At 37.2% G+C, this 17,280-nt stretch overlaps 1 protein-coding gene across 1 annotated transcript; it reads right to left on the reverse strand.

Annotated features, from left to right (window-relative positions):
* Nucleotides 1-13,455: 13,455 nt before the first annotated feature.
* On the reverse strand, nucleotides 13,456-16,429 carry GPR141 (G protein-coupled receptor 141). Its single transcript, XM_055084922.1, has 2 exons — nucleotides 16,310-16,429; nucleotides 13,456-14,381 (listed from the first exon to the last, which is right to left on the reverse strand). The coding sequence occupies exon 2, from the start codon at nucleotides 14,365-14,367 to the stop codon at nucleotides 13,456-13,458; it is 912 nt and encodes a 303-aa protein (XP_054940897.1). The 5' UTR covers nucleotides 14,368-14,381; nucleotides 16,310-16,429.
* Between the last annotated feature and the right edge of the window lie 851 nt (nucleotides 16,430-17,280).

The following is a 17,280-nucleotide window of genomic DNA, read 5'->3' on the forward strand; positions in this document are numbered from 1 at the left end:
ACATTTGCCTGGAATATCTTACAAAATTTTATTTGACAAAGAATCAAAACTATTACTGGGATAAAAAATACTACTAATGAAAATCCAGGTCATATAGGTCTTAGATATTTTGGGCTGGAATAATTCAGTATCAAAATTACTAAGTATCGGGCTTCCCTGATGGCGCAGTGGTTGCGCGTCCGCCTGCCGATGCAGGGGAACCGGGTTCGCGCCCCGGTCTGGGAGGATCCCACGTGCCGCGGAGCGGCTGGGCCCGTGAGCCATGGCTCCCTGGTGGCGCAGTGGTTGCGCATCCGCCTGCCGATGCAGGGGAACCGGGTTCGCGCCCCGGTCCGGGAAGATCCCACGTGCCGCGGAGCGGCTGGGCCCGTGAGCCATGGCCGCTGAGCCTGCGCGTCCGGAGCCTGTGCCCCGCAACGGGAGAGGCCGCAGCAGAGGGAAGCCCGCATACCACAAAAAAAAAAAAAAAAAAAAAAAAAAAAAATTTACTAAGTATCAAAAATACTAGGAGATATTTCAGGCCTAGAATTGAAAATGAAAAATCATAGCTGCTACAGATTGCAGTATTTTAAAGATACTTCTTTTTTGTAAAGTAATCATTTGGAGATGAACTGCTTGGTGTTGGTCCACAGTCATCATGATCCTAGTACCATCGTGATGGTGGAGGGCTACTATCAATTTCTTCCTTCCCTGTACAAGCATGCCATACTGCCATCAGGAGACAGAAGAAAGAGCCCGTTCCTTTTCTTCTTTGAATCTGGGCTAGCTTTGGTGACTTGCTTGATGAATAAAATGTGACAGAAGTGATATTCTGGAACTTCCAAAGCTAGATCATAAAAAGCCCTGCTTCTGCCTGGGCCTTTTGCAACACTCGTTCTTGGGGTAACAAGTTGCCATGTAGGAAGGCAGATTTATCTGAGCTCATCATGCTCTAGAAGCCGTGTGAAGGTCCTCCAGTCAATAGTCTGAGCCTATGTTCTAGCCATACCCATCAAGGCACCAGACATGAAGTCAAGTCATCTTGAACCCTCCAGATCAGCCTGTCTACCAGCTGAATGCCACTAAGTGACTTAAGTCAATGCCATATGGAACAGAAGAAGTTAAGCCATGCTCAAATACCTGACCAAAGAAATTGTGAAATATAATAAAGTGCTTGTTGTTTTGAACCACTAAGTTCTGGATTGTGACACAGAAGAAGATAACCAGAACAATGACTATTATGTAAATGGAGGCAAACATCCCTATTATCTGGCCTGTTAAATACAGCTGTAATATTTCAGATTAGTTGAGAGAGGATCTGGAAAAATGCCACCACCAAATCTGTCATGCTAAGTAGTATATCCTAGGCAACTTCGTGCCTCTCCACAGTGCGAGAATGGGTTTATAATCTCTAAAAATTATAAAAGGTCTTGCTAACACAGTTATATCAGTTTAAGATGAGTGACTCTTTCTGGTCTTTAGCCAATTCTGACTTATTTTTATGTTCAAGATGCTATAATGAACAGGACTTTTAGTTTATTCAGTATTATCTTGAAGAGAAAATAAAAACGTCTTCAGGTATAAGGAAATGTTTGAGTAGTGATGGAAGGGTAGGGCTGTGAGGTTTTGGCTGGTAAACTTACTGGGCTAGTTCAGATTTCAGACTGCTTTGAAACAAATCTTTGTGATTGAATGAATCTGTGATAGGGGATTTGCTTCCTGAGAGAATTCTGTCTTACTGGAGTGCTAAAAGGCTTTGTGTTGGGTACATGTGGAGCCCTCTGTAACTTAAAAGTCACTCTGAGCTTTGCAAGCTGCTTTAACCAAGAGGATCATAAGCAATACAACAAAGGTGAACATATAAATAAAAATGACTGTCAGAGCTTCCCTGGTGGCGCAGTGGTTGAGAGTCCGCCTGCTGATGCAGGGGACACGGGTTCGTGCCCCGGTCCGGGAAGATCCCACATGCCGCGGAGCAGCTAGGCCCATGAGCCGTGGCCGCTGAGCCTGCGCGTCCGGAGCCTGTGCTCCGCAACGGGAGAGGCCACAACACTGAGAGGCCTGCGTACCACACACACACACACACACACACGCAAAGACTGTTAAGTGTAATCAAACCTCTAGTGCTTTAAAAAGAACATCCTGGATCATAAATTACTTTTAGTAAAAGCCTAATACCTAATTTGGCTTGGTGAGAACTTAATTGGAAAGTATATGTAAAATAATTGAATATGTTTATTGTGAGTCTTTATTATTCCTTTTTATTCTTTAATGAAGAATAATTGTATAGCAACAGAAAACACAGTCGATATCTAAAGTCCTTGATTCCTTTCCTGCTCAAGCAAGGATCATTCTCCTTAAACAAAAATAATGTAGAGAAATAGTTGCCATTAAAGAATCATCTCCTTGGGGCATATTAAAAATTATTGTAAGCCTCATATGGATACCATGCTTCTATAAAGTGAGCTCTTCTTATTTAGCTTTAAAGCGGTACTATCAAAATTGTTCAGATTACTGAAGAAAATAAAGAGAAGGTGAACTGGCTCATATGCCCACTGAAAAGAAACTGAGTTGAATGACTTAAAGTCCCAGCCTTGTTTTTAGCTCAGAAGGGCAATCTTTCAAGTCTTTTTCTGTGGTCTTAAGAGATGCCTTTAACTACTGAGCAGACTTTTTAAAGAAAATGGCTTGTAAGCACTAAATTATACCTATCCCAAAGCTTGATAGCTAGATAAATACATAAATCAGTTAATAATAATGACCATTTTAGAAAGTGTTGATTTCTCTGGATATACAAAGTCCTATGTCAGTAGTAGAGTGGCTTGTATTTGGCAACCATTGTTGGGAAATGAGTAGAAAATCTATCTTATCTCTTGAGGTTACTAAAATATAAAAAATATTTTACTCATTGAGCAGACCAAATTGTTTTGTGACATGATTACACTGTAATTCAATAAAAACCATAATTTAAAAGCTGTTATTTTTGGTTATTTATGAATATATCAAAAGGTATATTGTGGATTATTCCTATGCATTGCAAACACTCTTGCTTCCTCCTATATTCTGGAGGATTCATTAATTCATTCATTCCTTTATTAACAGGTACTTAATGAGCATCTATTGCTAAGAACTATTCTGTATTCTGAGTTTGCAATGGTAAACAAACCAGGAAAAAAAATTCCTTCCCTCTTGAGGCTTATGTTCAATTTGAAGAGAGAAGAATAAACTAGTGGTTACCAGTGGGGGACCGGGGAAGGGGAGGGGTGGGGGAGGTACAAACTACTGGGTGTAAGATAGGCTCAAGGATGTACAACATGGGTAATATAGCCAATATTTTGTAATAACTGTAAATAGAAAGTAACCTTTAAAACTGTATAAAAATTTAGAAACATTTTTTAAGTAAAAAAATCTTTTTAATTAAAAAAAAATTTTTAAGCAATTTGAAGAGAGAAAATTGATTTTAAAATTTCAAATAAGCATATAATATAATGTCCGAGGGTAAAAATTAACATGAAGAAAAATAAAACAAGGTATAGAATAGAGTATAATAAGTATATTTTTGATGTGATGATCAGGGAAGTTCTTTCTGAGGAGGTGACATTTTCGTCTCTGCAATGAAATGCAAATGAAACGGAAAAACCATAGGAATATCTGGGGAGAGAATGTTCCAGGCAGGAACAGCAAGTGACCTTGAGAAGAATGGTTGGCAATGATGATGGAGAGATGACCAGTAGCTTTGGATTTTATTGTGTGATGAGAAGCCTCTAAAGAATTTTGAGCAGAGAAATAAGGGAACCCTTTAACTCCTTCTTAAGTGACCGTAGAGGCAAGAGAGAAAGCTCTCAGAACAATTAGGAGCGGTTAGGAGGCTCTGGCAAGAGAAGATAGCACCTTGGACTAGGGTGTGTGCTGGATATTTTCTGTTTGCCTCTCCAGAACCCTTTCTATCCTTCACGGGTGTTTTGTGCCCAGAAGGCTAGTTTGATTCAGCCAATAGGAGATACTGGCAGAAACTGGAGAACAGGAGGAGAGTTAGGAGGGTACTTATTCTCCAGGCTCACTCCCTGCAGGGTCACAGGAGTTGGTCCATTCCTCTACCATAGCTTCTCCTGGGCAGCCCCTGTCCAAACATCTGTTCTCTCCCGGTTCTATAACATCTCCCATCAATTGCCCCTTTAAACCTATAATGATAAGGCTTTGTGCTTTGGTAACCCCAAGATTTTATACTATCCCTTGTTGAGTTTCCTAAACTCTACTCATACTACCTTTAAACAATCCCTTCAATATATCCTCCTCAAATTACCTGGTTTTAATGAGCCACCTGTTTCTTGCTGGGCCTTGAATGGCACAGGATGATAATAGTGAAGATGATAAGAAGTAGCTGGATTCAGGATATATTTTGACAAGATCTGGTGAAAGACTGGATGTTTGCATATAGCATAAGATATGGAGAAGGGATACAACTCACTTTTTTTTCCCTTAATAATATGGTAGTCTTCTAAGTTAAAACATATACCTCTATTTATTTTCAACTAATTCAAAGAATTCCAGGACATGGATATACCATAGCTTATTAATTAATCACCCCACTTGAAGTGATTTAGGTCATTTCTGACTTTTTGCTAATACAAATAATGCTGCAGTGTACACTCTTGAACATACATCTTTGTGCATGTGTGGATTTCTTTTTTCTTTTTTCCTTTTTTTTTGGCCTCGCCACTTGGCTTGTGGGATCTTAGTTCCCCTACCAGGGATCAAACCTGGACCCATGGCAGTGAAAGCACCAAGTCTTAACCACTGGACTGCCAGGGAATTCCCAACAGTCCATTTCTGTGGATTTCTTAAGGACCGACATATAGAAATAGAATTACTATATCAAGAAATATATACCTTTAAAACTTATTTTATTATTTCCAAATTGCACTCCAAAAAGCAGTACTAATATCACTTCTAACAATATTGCCTTTCACCCTTACCATTTAGAGATTTTTCTCAAACTTTTAAAAAATCTTATGATAAAAACGTTTGTTATCTTCTTTGCTTTTACTTGAATGCTAGTGATAGTAAGCATATTTTCATGATAGCTGGCCAATATTTGATGAGGAATAGGATTAAACATAGCTTCAAAATAGCTTTCTAGGGCTTCCCTGGTGGCGCAGTGGTTGCGCGTCCGCCTGCCGATGCAGGGGAACCGGGTTAGCGCCCCGGTCTGGGAAGATCCCACATGCCGCGGAGCGGCTGGGCCCGTGAGCCATGGCCGCTGGGCCTGCGCGTCCGGAGCCTGTGCTCCGCAACGGGAGAGGCCACAGCAGAGGGAGGCCCGCATACCACAAAAAAAAAACAAACAAAAAACAACAACAACAACAAAAAAAAAAACAAAATAGCTTTCCACAAAATACTTAATTACAAAGAGAAAAAAAACCCTCACAGTGGGGAAATCTGATACCACCTTAATTAAGTGACCAAAGTGAATGTCATCAGTAATGAGACAAGTTAAAATTGTGGACCACCTCATGGCAATGAGATATAATGAGAAAACAGCATCACCTCTGTGATATTACTATCAAAGATAGATAATCTGACTCTAATCATGAAGCAAACCCAAACTGAGGGACAAACTACAAAAAAATCTAGTTTGTGTTAAGTTCATGGAAGGCAAGGAAAGACTTAAGAACTGTTCCAGAGTGAAAGAGACTGAAGAAATATGACAATTAAATGGCGCCTGTGGATTAGATGGTAGTCTTGAATCAACATTAATTTCCCAATTTTGAAGGTTGAATAATGACTTGTAGGAGACACGGGTCTTGTTTGTGGGAAATTCACACTAAAATATTAGGAAGTGATGGGGCATCAGGTCAGCAACTTACCCTGAAATGGTTCAGAAAAAGAAGTTATTTGTGTTCTATGTGTAATTGTTATGAAAGTTTGAGATTATTAAAACAACAACAATCAAGATTTTCACATTGGTAATCTTCTGAACACTTCACTCTACTTGGCATGCAATGGACACCACATATTCAACCTTGTGACAGAGAGGATAAATCTTAACTTGCTTTCTCTTTCCTAGTTTTTTTTTTTTTGGCTGATATAGGTTTCAGCAGTCATAAATCATATAGCATAGTAGTTGGAGAAATATTTCATCACACTATCTACAAGTCAGAAGAATAAGTTTCTCTGAGCTAATCAAAGGCTGTCTGTCATTGAAGGGGAAACCTCAGTAAGGTACTGGCTTGTTCCTCATATACTCCAGCCTTTTCAGGATTTAAGATGTAGAGAAGTCTCCTGAAATCCTGTGTTAAAGGCATTCAAATGTTATGCAAATTGCAGACATTAAAAAATAATAATAATAGGTCACCTAAATCTCAATTCTCTACAAAAATAACTGTTCTCTACAAATTATTTGCAAGAATCAACATAATTTGGGTTCAAAAATTGGTTGCAGCTACTGTTATTGAAATAAAGCATGAAAATCTCTAAATATGACCTAAGCCAAAATATTTGCTTTCAGAATTATTTTTGCCCTTATAACTAAAGTTATATTTTAACAATATCTTCTAAATCGACTTCACACAGGAAGAGTTACTATGAAATATCCCTTTTAAGGAAAAAAAACCCCTGAGAATCTATTGCAGTTTTGAAAACAATATGATTGTTATTATTATTTCATTTTCTTTTTTTCTCTATCCCACCCCCTTTTTTAAATAAATTAAGCTTAAAACTCAAGTAACAAGCTTTGAAAACAGATACAATTGTTACTTTGGGCTGCCATCTAGTGTTAAAATAAAGAACACATTTGCCTTTTCCTTTTGAAAACTTCTGTATTGATAGTATTTTCAATATGACAGAAGTTAGAAGCTAATACTATAGTTAAAATATTTTTTAAATAAAAGTTAAATATATTTAAGGTATATAACATGCAATTCGATATATTGGGTTGGCCAAAAATTGCCTTCGTTTTTTAAGTAAAAATAAAAGACACATTTTTCATTTTCACTGAGAACTTTATTGAACAACTTATTCACCCTTTTGTTTCACTACCTTCTGCCATTTTTCAGGCAACTTCATAATTCCATCTTCCCAAAATTTTTTATCTTTTTGAGCAACGAACTGTTCCAGGTGCCTTTTATAGTCTTCCGGGGAATTGAAATTTTTTTCCATTAAGAGAATTTTGTAAAGACCGAAATAAATGGAAATCCGAAGGTACAATGTCTCGTGAATATGGTGGATGAATCAGAACTTCCCAGCCAAGCTGTAACAGATCTTGCCTAGTCGTCAAAGAAATATGCAGTCTTGAGTTATCCTGATGGAAAGTTATGCATTTTCTGTTGACTAATTCTGGATGCTTTTCATCGAGTGCTGCTTTCAGTTGGTCTAATTGGGAGCAGTACTTGTTGGAATTAATCGTTTGGTTTTCCAGAAGGAGCTCATAATAGAGGACTCCCTTCCAATCCCACCATATACACAACATCACCTTTGGATGAAGACGGGCCTTGGTGTGGTTGGTGGTGGTTCATTTCGCTTGCCCCACGACCTCTTCCGTTCCACACTGTTGTAGAGTATCTACTTTTCAGCACCCGTCACAATTTGTTTTTAAAATGGAACGTTTTCATTACATTTCAGTAGAGAATTGCATGTGGAAATATGGTCAAGAAGGTTTTGTCTGCTTAACTTATGTGGAACCCAAACATCAAATCAATTCATATAACCAAGCTGGTGCAAATGATTTTCAACGCTTGATTTGGATATTTTGAGTATGTCAGCTATCTCCTGCGTGGTATGTTGATTGTTCTCAATTATTGTTTTGATTTAATCGCTATCAACTTTAACTGGTCTACCCGTCCATGGAGCATTGTCCAGTGAGAAATCTCTAGCACAGGAATTTCGCAAACCACTTTTGACTCATTTGATCAGTCACAGCACCTTCTCCATACACTGAACAAATCTTTTCTTATGTTTCTTGAAATAATAAAGCATAATATGCTTAAAATGTTGCTTTTTTCTTCCATCTTCAATATTAAAATGCCTACACAAAAATTCACCAATTTTGGTAAGTCTTTTTTAAAATGCACACGGATATGACAGCTGTCACATATAATCTAGCAAAAATGTTTCAAATGAAGTTAAAGACAGCTAAGTGCTACTAGAGCCATCTTATGGAAAAAAACAAATGAACCTTATGGCCAACCCAATACATATACATAGTGAAATGATTACTACGGTCAAGTCAGTTAATATATTCTTTCTTTACATAGTTACCATGTTTTGTTTGTGACAAGTGCACCTGAAATTTATACTCAGCATATTTCCTCGGTTCAATACAGTATATATTTTTTAGTTTATTTTTGGCTGCATTGGGTCTTCATTGCTGTGCACAGGCTTTCTCTAGTTGTGGCGAGCGGGGGCTACTCTTCGTTGCGGTGCACAGGCTTCTTATTGTGGTGGCTTCTCATTGTGGAGCACAGGCTCTAGGCGCGCAGGCTTCAGTAGTTGTGGCACATGGGCTCAGTAGTTGTGGCTCGTGGGCTCTAGAGCGCAGGCTCAGTAGTTGTGGCGCACAGGCTTAGTTGCTCCGCGGTATGTAGAATCTTCCCGGACCAGGGCTTGAACCCGTGTACCCTGCGTTGACAGGCGGATTCTTACCCACTGCACTACCAGGGAAGTCCCCAGTACAGTATTAAGTATAGTCATCATTCCTGTACATTGGGTCTTTAAACTTATTCATGCTCACATAACTATAAATGTGTACCCTTTGACCAACATCTCTCCAATTCTGCCACCATCCCAGCCCCTGGTAACTATCCTTCTACTCTCTACAACTATAATTTTGATTTTTTTTTTTAGATTCCACATACCATATATGGAATTATGTATATATATATATATGTATATATATATATATGATACATCTTTATCCATTCATATGTTGGTGGACGCTTAGGTTGTTTCATATCTTGGCTATTGTTGAACAATGCTGCAATAAACATGGGAGTATAGATATCTCTTTGATATCTTGTTTTCAATTTTTTTAGCTATTGAAATCCAGAAATTGGATTACTGCATAATATGATAGTTCTATTTTTAATTTTGAAGGAAACTTCATACTGTTTTCCATAGTGGATGTACCACTTTACGTTCCCATCGATAGTGCACAAGGTTCTATTTTCTCCACATCCTTAACAACATTTGTTATTATTTTTTTTGATGATAGCCATTCTAACAGTGTGAGTTAATATTTCATTGTGGTTTTGGTTGCATTAATGATGCTGAGAATTTTTTCATGGACCTGATAGCCATTTGTATGTCTCCTTTGGAAAAATGTCTCTTCAGTTCCTCTGCTCATTTTTTAATTGAATCGTTGTGGGTTTTGCTGTTGACCTGTGTGAGTACTTTGTATATTTTGGATATTAACCCCTTATTAGATATATGATTTGCAAATATTTTCTCCATTCTGTAAGTTTTCATTTTGTTGCTGGTTTCCTTCTCGGTACAGAAGCTTTTAAGTTTTGATGAAGTCTCACTTGTTTATTTTTGCTTTCGTTGCCTTTGCCTTTGGTGTCAAATCCAAAAAACTTTGCCAAGACAACTGTCAAGGATCTTGCTCCCTATATTTTCCTCTAGGAGTTTTACAGTTTCAGATCTTGAATCTGTTTTTAATTCATTTTGTGTTGGTTTTTACATATGGTACAAGATAGGGGTCCCATCTCATTCTTTTGCATGTGATTTTCCAGTTTTCCCAACACCATTTATTGAAGAGACTATTCTTTCCTCATTGTATATTCTTGGCACCTAGTCATAAACTAATTTATATGCATTTGTTTATTTGGGGGCTCTTTATTCTCTTCCATTGATCTATGTGTCTGTTTTTATGCTGACATTATGCTGTTTTGATTACTATAGCTTTTACAATATGTCTCATATTGAAGCCTCCATCAGGTACATTTTGACATTGGGGACCAGCTCCTGTCTCTGGAAGTTCCAGTCCACATGTGTATCCCTTCAGGAAATAGAACTTGCTCATTTTTCTGAGTTTTGTCTTGGTAAATGCCTAGCATTCTTGTTCTATCACAGAAATAGGGCTCAGCCATGCACAAGACCAAAATCAGGTTCCCCGGCTGATGCCTTGTTTCTGATATCTATAGATGCCCTTTGGCCTCCTGAGATTTCTCAGCATTTTCAAGTAAATCCACCATTACCATGCCCCTTTAACATAGGGTTTTTGTTACCAACTATTTTCAAAATGTTTTAGTCAGCCCCTATTACAAGAAGAGTTTCCCTGTTCTTATCAGCCCCAATAGGTATGAGAGTCCTTGGTTTATGCCTTATCTTATTAGAGGTTAAGTGGGCAAAATCTACCAAATCTAAGAAATGGCAGTTTCACAAAGGTTCACCTCATTGTCTTCATGCTCAAGAGCTAATGACTGGAGTGGATTGGACTGCTGGTCTCCTTCAGAAGAAGTGCCATATTAACCTAGGAATGCAGTTTTAATGGCAGTCCCATTAAGAAGGATTTGGGGAAGATTTGGGGATTTTCAACACTTCTTGAATCATTTCATACAAAGCTCATTTCATTTAAAAAAAATTGCCATTATCTGTGGGTTCAAAATCTGGTAGATATTGACCAAGAGCCAACCTGGGAGTTGTGAGGCTCAGGGAAATACCTTTGTCTTATCAAAAAGGAAAAATACATACATGTTCTTTTTGTATTTTCCTAAAAGTTGCATTTATTCTTTTAATCACTACAGTAATGAAAGAAATAATTTATAATTGAATTACACTGAGGTTAAGTATTCCCAAAATATAGGAATATTTTTCCAGTCCATAATGTTGTAACTGGCAGTTCTCCCTTTTAAACTCACCCTGTTTGTGGTAGCTCAGTGGTTCTCAATCCTTGCAGACCCAATGCCTTATTTTTAATTGCAAATATTTGGCAACATTTTTACCATTCTAAAATAAAATTCATAGATAATACAACCCTTCCATACATGTAATGTTCTAACTGTAATATAAATGAGTAGTGAAAGAGAAAGTTATTTATAATAAAATATATGTATTTCTGTGTAAATGCTCAGACATGATCACAAAAGGAGACAAAATGAGGCAGTCTGATGTTGGCACCTATCTCTAATATCAACCTGAATACAACAACTACAAATATTGTTTACAGGTGTGTTGTGTTGTTTGTTAATGTCACAGATGATATTGCCATTGACAATGTGATTTTCCAAAGGAATGAACAATTCTTTTTAAAGTTCTGAGGAAAACAGAGTAAAATCTTTCCTCAATATCTATGGTAGCTACATTTCTGGAAATTTCACAAAATTAAAACCATACCAAGAAAATACTATGTGTTTATGAAAACTGAATAAAACCTAACTAACTGCTCTGATTATTATGAGCATATGTTTCAATTCACAAATGTCTGGAAGAACATTCAAAAACAGAGCAAGACCTGATAATTTTGAATTGTGTGCAAGGCAGGGTGTCTAGCCTCTGATCCCAGCCATCAAATGCCAGTGGTACTCTCTTATAATAGTGATAGCCAAAGTGGCCTGAGAGGCCAGTGTCACCCCCACTCCTGCATGAGATTCACTTGTAAAGCAAATAGAGACAAAAAACTGGCAAATTGAGATTATTTGTTTATTCTGTAAATATTAATGAATAAGATATTTTATATATTGCATTTCTATATTTGGGATAGTATTTCTTATAGGTCCACAAAAATAGGCCCTTGATTATAATATCTGATAATACAGAGAAAAGCATAATTGCCAGACCTCAACATAATTTAAAGTCTGGAAGAGTAATACAATCTACAAACTAACAGATATTATGACCGTAAGATATGGATATATAAGAGGAGAAATGATGTAATTCTCATAAATAATTTTTAAATTTTTAAAATATTTTACTATAATTATTTTCTTACACATTTTATGGGTGTAACAAATTTTCTCACAACTTTTTTGGGGTCTTAGAAATTTTCTTACAAATATTATGGATCAAATGAGAAGGAAAAAACTAAGAAAAGATGGGAAAAGAAGACAAATAAGAAATTTAAAAACTATAACTTAAAAAGAAAGAAAGATGAATAAGTGAAAGTTTAAAGCAGGAAAAAATTTGGATAAGTCACGTATGTATATTTTTGCTTTTTCTTCCTCAAAATTAATTTCTATGACTCAGCAATTTTAGTGATCATAAAACCTCCAGGGGTATTTCTTATTCATCTGATGAATTTGTGGGGTGCATAGAGTATAACAAATAAAGAAAAATCTTTAAATCCTCAACATTTATCTTGCTGGGGAAAGAAAAAAGTTACCTTAATTCATTCTGTTCTTCTCTTCCTACCATGAATTGCTTCAGGTTCTGAAGGCTCAAATATGAAACTGGATCAGTTGCTTGGAAAGTTTCAAGATTGCAAAACTTTGAGGGAAATAGTAGAAATATGGGCACAAGGGAAAAAAATCCATAAGCCTATGTTTCAATTTAGCAGCCCAATCTCATAGCCTAAATTAATGGTTTTCCTTTATATTTCTCAAGAGTTCTTTTTTTTTTTAGAATATTGTTTTTAATTAATTAAAGACACATAACTTTAAGGGTGGGAGGGAACTCTAAGATTTCAGTATAACTTTGTCTTCAAGGGAAATCTAAATTGTGGCCCAGGATATCTAGAAATCCTTCAAAAAACAGAAAGGGGGAAAATTAAATCACTTCCCTGGGGAACTCATTTTAATGCCTAGCAGCATATTGGTCAGAAATATTGTCTAAGTTACAGTTTCACCATTATTTAGATATACTCAGTAAGCTTTTAAATGATTTTTGGAGATATTGAGGGAGTTGATCCCATGTCCTTAAACCTGACCTTTCAAAGGACAAGTCTAGAAAATTATTATAGCAGAAGGCCACAAAGAGATCTGTTTCTCTTGATGTCTAGATAAGTGACTTCCCACCAAAGTTATGGTAGTCTAAAAAAGTTTTTTACTACTCTCCCCCCTTATCTGTTTTTTGTGAGGGTGCGAGTTGAATAGTCCTCTCATCTGGTTAGCCAAATAGAGTTTGTGTCTTTGAAGTGACCATGACCAGGATTAATTTACCTAAGGTTAAGTGGAATGAAAAGAACTAGAGGGCTGAGTCCAGTCCAAAGCCTAAGAAAAGACCATGTTTCAAACTGAGGAAACGAAAATAAGCTAGTAAAACTCAGAAACCATTAGACCATGGTACCTGGATGGGCCAAGTAGATATTTTATATTGGAAAATAATGCAGTATTGCAACACCAGGTAAATTGAACATTACTAGTGTTTGTATATGTATCATTCAGAGATGGTAGGAATTAAATAAGGGCTGAAATGAATGCTCTGACATTTTATAATCCTTTTATTTGGCTGTATTAAGGCATGGTTTTAATCAAGTAATGAAATAACCATTCCTGTTTTCACTCTCAATAGTAAGGAAGTAATTCTGAATACTATACTTTGTGGTTAACGGCACAAAAGGCAATTCCATAGGTCAATTATCTTTTTCTTAAACCAATGGCTTCCCCCAAGAACAAAGAGCAGCAAATCAATGCAGCTAATCGCTGTTACACTCAAGAAGATTTCATTATAAAATGCAACATTGTCATTACAGTCACTTGAATGTGCCACAGTGTACAAGTAATAGATCCTAAAGAACTGGTAGGGAAGGAAGCAAATAAGAATGACCCCTATAAAAAACAGGTTTTTCAACTGGGCCCAGAACTCCTGATGGGATAGTAAGGAGTGGTGTAGCTTCCGCGCCATCAACACAATGATGACACTCTGGAGGACCAAGAGAGTCACTGCAATAACTATGACAATAATGACTATCAAATAGTTGATGACTTGCACATATGCGTGAGCAAGTTCTTTGTGGAATTTAAAACAGTGATATTTGTCATAACCCTCATGAATTCCATACTGAGAAACAACCAGGGGCACCACAATGATAATCACCAGTAGCCACAGGGCAGTACTGGCAGCCACAGCATGCAGTTTTCTGTAGAATTCCACTTTGTCCTTTTGCTTGAAGAAGATGAGGTACCTGATGACTAGGATCACAACGTAGAACAGGAATGTGAGGTACATGTGGATGTGCAGCATGGCGCTCACAAATTTGCAGAAGGGCAACCCAAATATCCAAGTGTGCTTGATGAGGTAGATCAAGCGAAAAGGCACTGTCAGGAGGAAAACACTGTGGACCACCACCAGGTTAATGACTGCTGTGGTGGTCACAGACCGGGTGTTCATTTTCACCAGCAGGAACAAAATGGAGATGATGCCCACCAGCCCTCCAAAGAGCACTACGAAGTAGAGGCTGGTTAAATGGGGTGACCTTATAGGGTTATTGCAGGAGGAACTGTTGTGGTCAGCCATACTTCAGGAGTCACCTGGAAGAGGTAAAGCACCAGTGTAACTAACAAACTTCCAGAATTTTGTTCATATTTTGTTCACATTGCACTGGCAATGTGACTTTGTCATTTATCTGTTTACGTGACGTAAGCTTTATGTGCCTTAAGAATGAAGATTATTGTCATATGCATTTCTGTTTACTCTACACTGAAAACACAGTTAAGTCATTGATTCTTGGCCTTTAATTGTCAAAGACCTCATCAAGAGGTCTGTATATCTACACAGTCAAAACTATTTGCATAAAACTGATTGCAGACCATTTGAAGCTGATACATGGATACTATTACTGTAGCAACCACTGGAGGAAAAAAAAATCTTAAGATGGACAGAAAGCTGAGTGGATGCATTAAATACACGGAATATTTTTTTTCTTTTATGTATCATTGTAATTCTCTAATTCCTTCCAGCTCATCAGCAAATGATCCAAGAATATTTATGCTTAATTCCTTTAGGATACTGATGAGTTTGGCTAAAAATCTGGCTAAATCAAGGCAGCAGCAAGCAATAGGAGGGTATATCTGAATTTCTCATCACAGTTATATTATCATCTAAAAGTGAGACCTTGGCTAAGTTCTTATCATGGGCCCCACTGAGAATATATAGCATGTCTCATAATTCTCCCATTCCCCCACCTTTAAATTCATAAAAGAACCGCTATCATTTTTCCTCTGGACTCCTGAAAGATCCTTTCCCTATACAGTCTTGGTTCCTTCTAATTATTATCCACATTCTAATTTATTATTTACTAATTAATAAATATAGTAAATAATAAAGACATATTAATCTAAATACTTATTAATCTTTACTTACTCTAATCAGGTCACCTCACTTTCTTATTTAAATTCCTTCAATGGCCTCCCATTTCTTCTAAGGTAAAAATCAAAATTCTTGCATGTTTAGAATGTTCTGAGTTGTGGCAAAATCTGATCCCTTGAGACCAGATTCAAGAAATAATCTAGAGATGAAATTGACAGGACTTGACATGAGTTGTATATTGGGAAATGAAGGGAGAGGAAGTGTCTCAGTCACTCTCAGATTTCTTACTTGAACAATGGGGTGATAAGAGGTCTGTTTACTGATACCAGGGAGACTGAGGCTCAAATTTAAGGAAGAGCAGTAGTTGAATTATGCACTTCATAATTATGCACTTTGTAACACGTTTGCAATTATTCTTATTCATTTTTTAAAATATCTCTTCATACAATCAAACTGACCTAGCAATAAAAATGAACCAACTACTGATAAAATACTGATGAATTGAAAAAGCATTATACTAAATCATGTATTCTCAATAGGGTAATATTGCCCCCAAGGGGGCAAACGTTTGTTCTGGAGGTGTGAAAAATCTTACTTTTACTGTATAAAATACAGATATACATATAGTACATAAACAGACAAACAGTATATCTGTGGTATTAAAATTTCATAAGAGGGAGAGAGATAATTAGGGAAATAGGTCTAAAAAGGCTCTTTAGAAGGGCAATAATAAAGTTGAGAACACTATACTAAATAAAAGATGCCAGCCACAAAAGACTACATGCCGAATGATTTCTTTTTCTAAAAAATCACAACTAATGTGACAGATCAGTGTAGCTCAGGGCCCAGGTTGCCGGGGAAGGGATTAAATTCAAAGGGGCATAGGGGAATTTATGGGATGATGGGATGTTTTATATTGTGTTGGTTACAATTATAGTTATTTGTCAAAGCTCATTGAATTGTACACTTAAAATTGGTGAATTTTCTTGCATAGAACTTATACCTCAATAAGACTAATTTAAAAATAATAATAACCTGGCCTCAGAGAGCCTGTACTTTCCTGGGTATGGAATAGAATTTCCATGCAGCCGAACTTAAAGCTTGCCTCATGTTATACTGGTTCTGTGTGATGTGTAATCTCTGTACTTGCCTTTTATTTTTCTCTGTAGAAAAGTAGTTCCATCAGGTAAATGTGAAATTATACTGTGTTCGTATCTGAATCAAGGATGAACATGCCACCATAAGTTCTGCTCATCATTTTTTTCAGCTATTTACCTAGAAGGACCAGCTTCTAAAAGAAGAAGAAAATATGATCAGTTGCATATCATGTGTCTCAAGTCCTTCCTTATCACCGACTGCCATGGTCTCTCTCTTTCAGATATAAGAAGCTCATGTTAAATCTCTTCTATGTACCAGGTACTACATGAGATGCTCGCCTGAACATAGTCTCATTTGACCCTCAAAGCAGTCCTGTGTATTGTATATGTATCACTATACTGATTTTCAAATGAAGAAACTGAGCCCCAGTCTGGATATCATTTGCCAAGTTCTCCAAAGTATCTCTCACACACACACACACACACACACACACACACACACACGCACACATGCATGCACACATGCACGCACACACACTTCTTATTGAAAGTCATGGAGAAGCATGTTGTGCATCTCCTAAGCCCAAGCTTCTAAATCTTAACATAAGAAGGGGGGAGGCCATGACGAAATTTGGTTCTACTTACATAGCTGTATGCCAGTATATCTTAAAAGCTGCTTTTCCTTTTTTTTTTTTTTTTTGGCTGTGCAATGTGGCATGTGGGAACCCAGTTTCCCCAACCAGGGATCAAACCTGCGCCCTCTGCACTGGAATCACTGGACCCCCAGGGAAGTCCCTGTTCTTCCTTCTTTTTGGATTTCTTATTTTCTTATTCCCTTTACTTGGTTTACAGCAGATCCCATAAGTTAGCTCATTCAACATCCATTCTAACCTTTTCTGGTCTGCCAGAAAATTTCTGTACAGATTTTTTGCAGTTATTGTGGTTGTATGTGACCTAATTTCTGCTAGTTTGTTGCACTACTGCAAAATTTGGAGGCAAAGTGAAGGATATCAATGTGTAGAGA

The sequence above is a fragment of the Physeter macrocephalus genome, chromosome 5 (genome assembly GCF_002837175.3).
Source record: "Physeter macrocephalus isolate SW-GA chromosome 5, ASM283717v5, whole genome shotgun sequence".
Lineage (NCBI taxonomy): Eukaryota > Metazoa > Chordata > Mammalia > Artiodactyla > Physeteridae > Physeter > Physeter macrocephalus.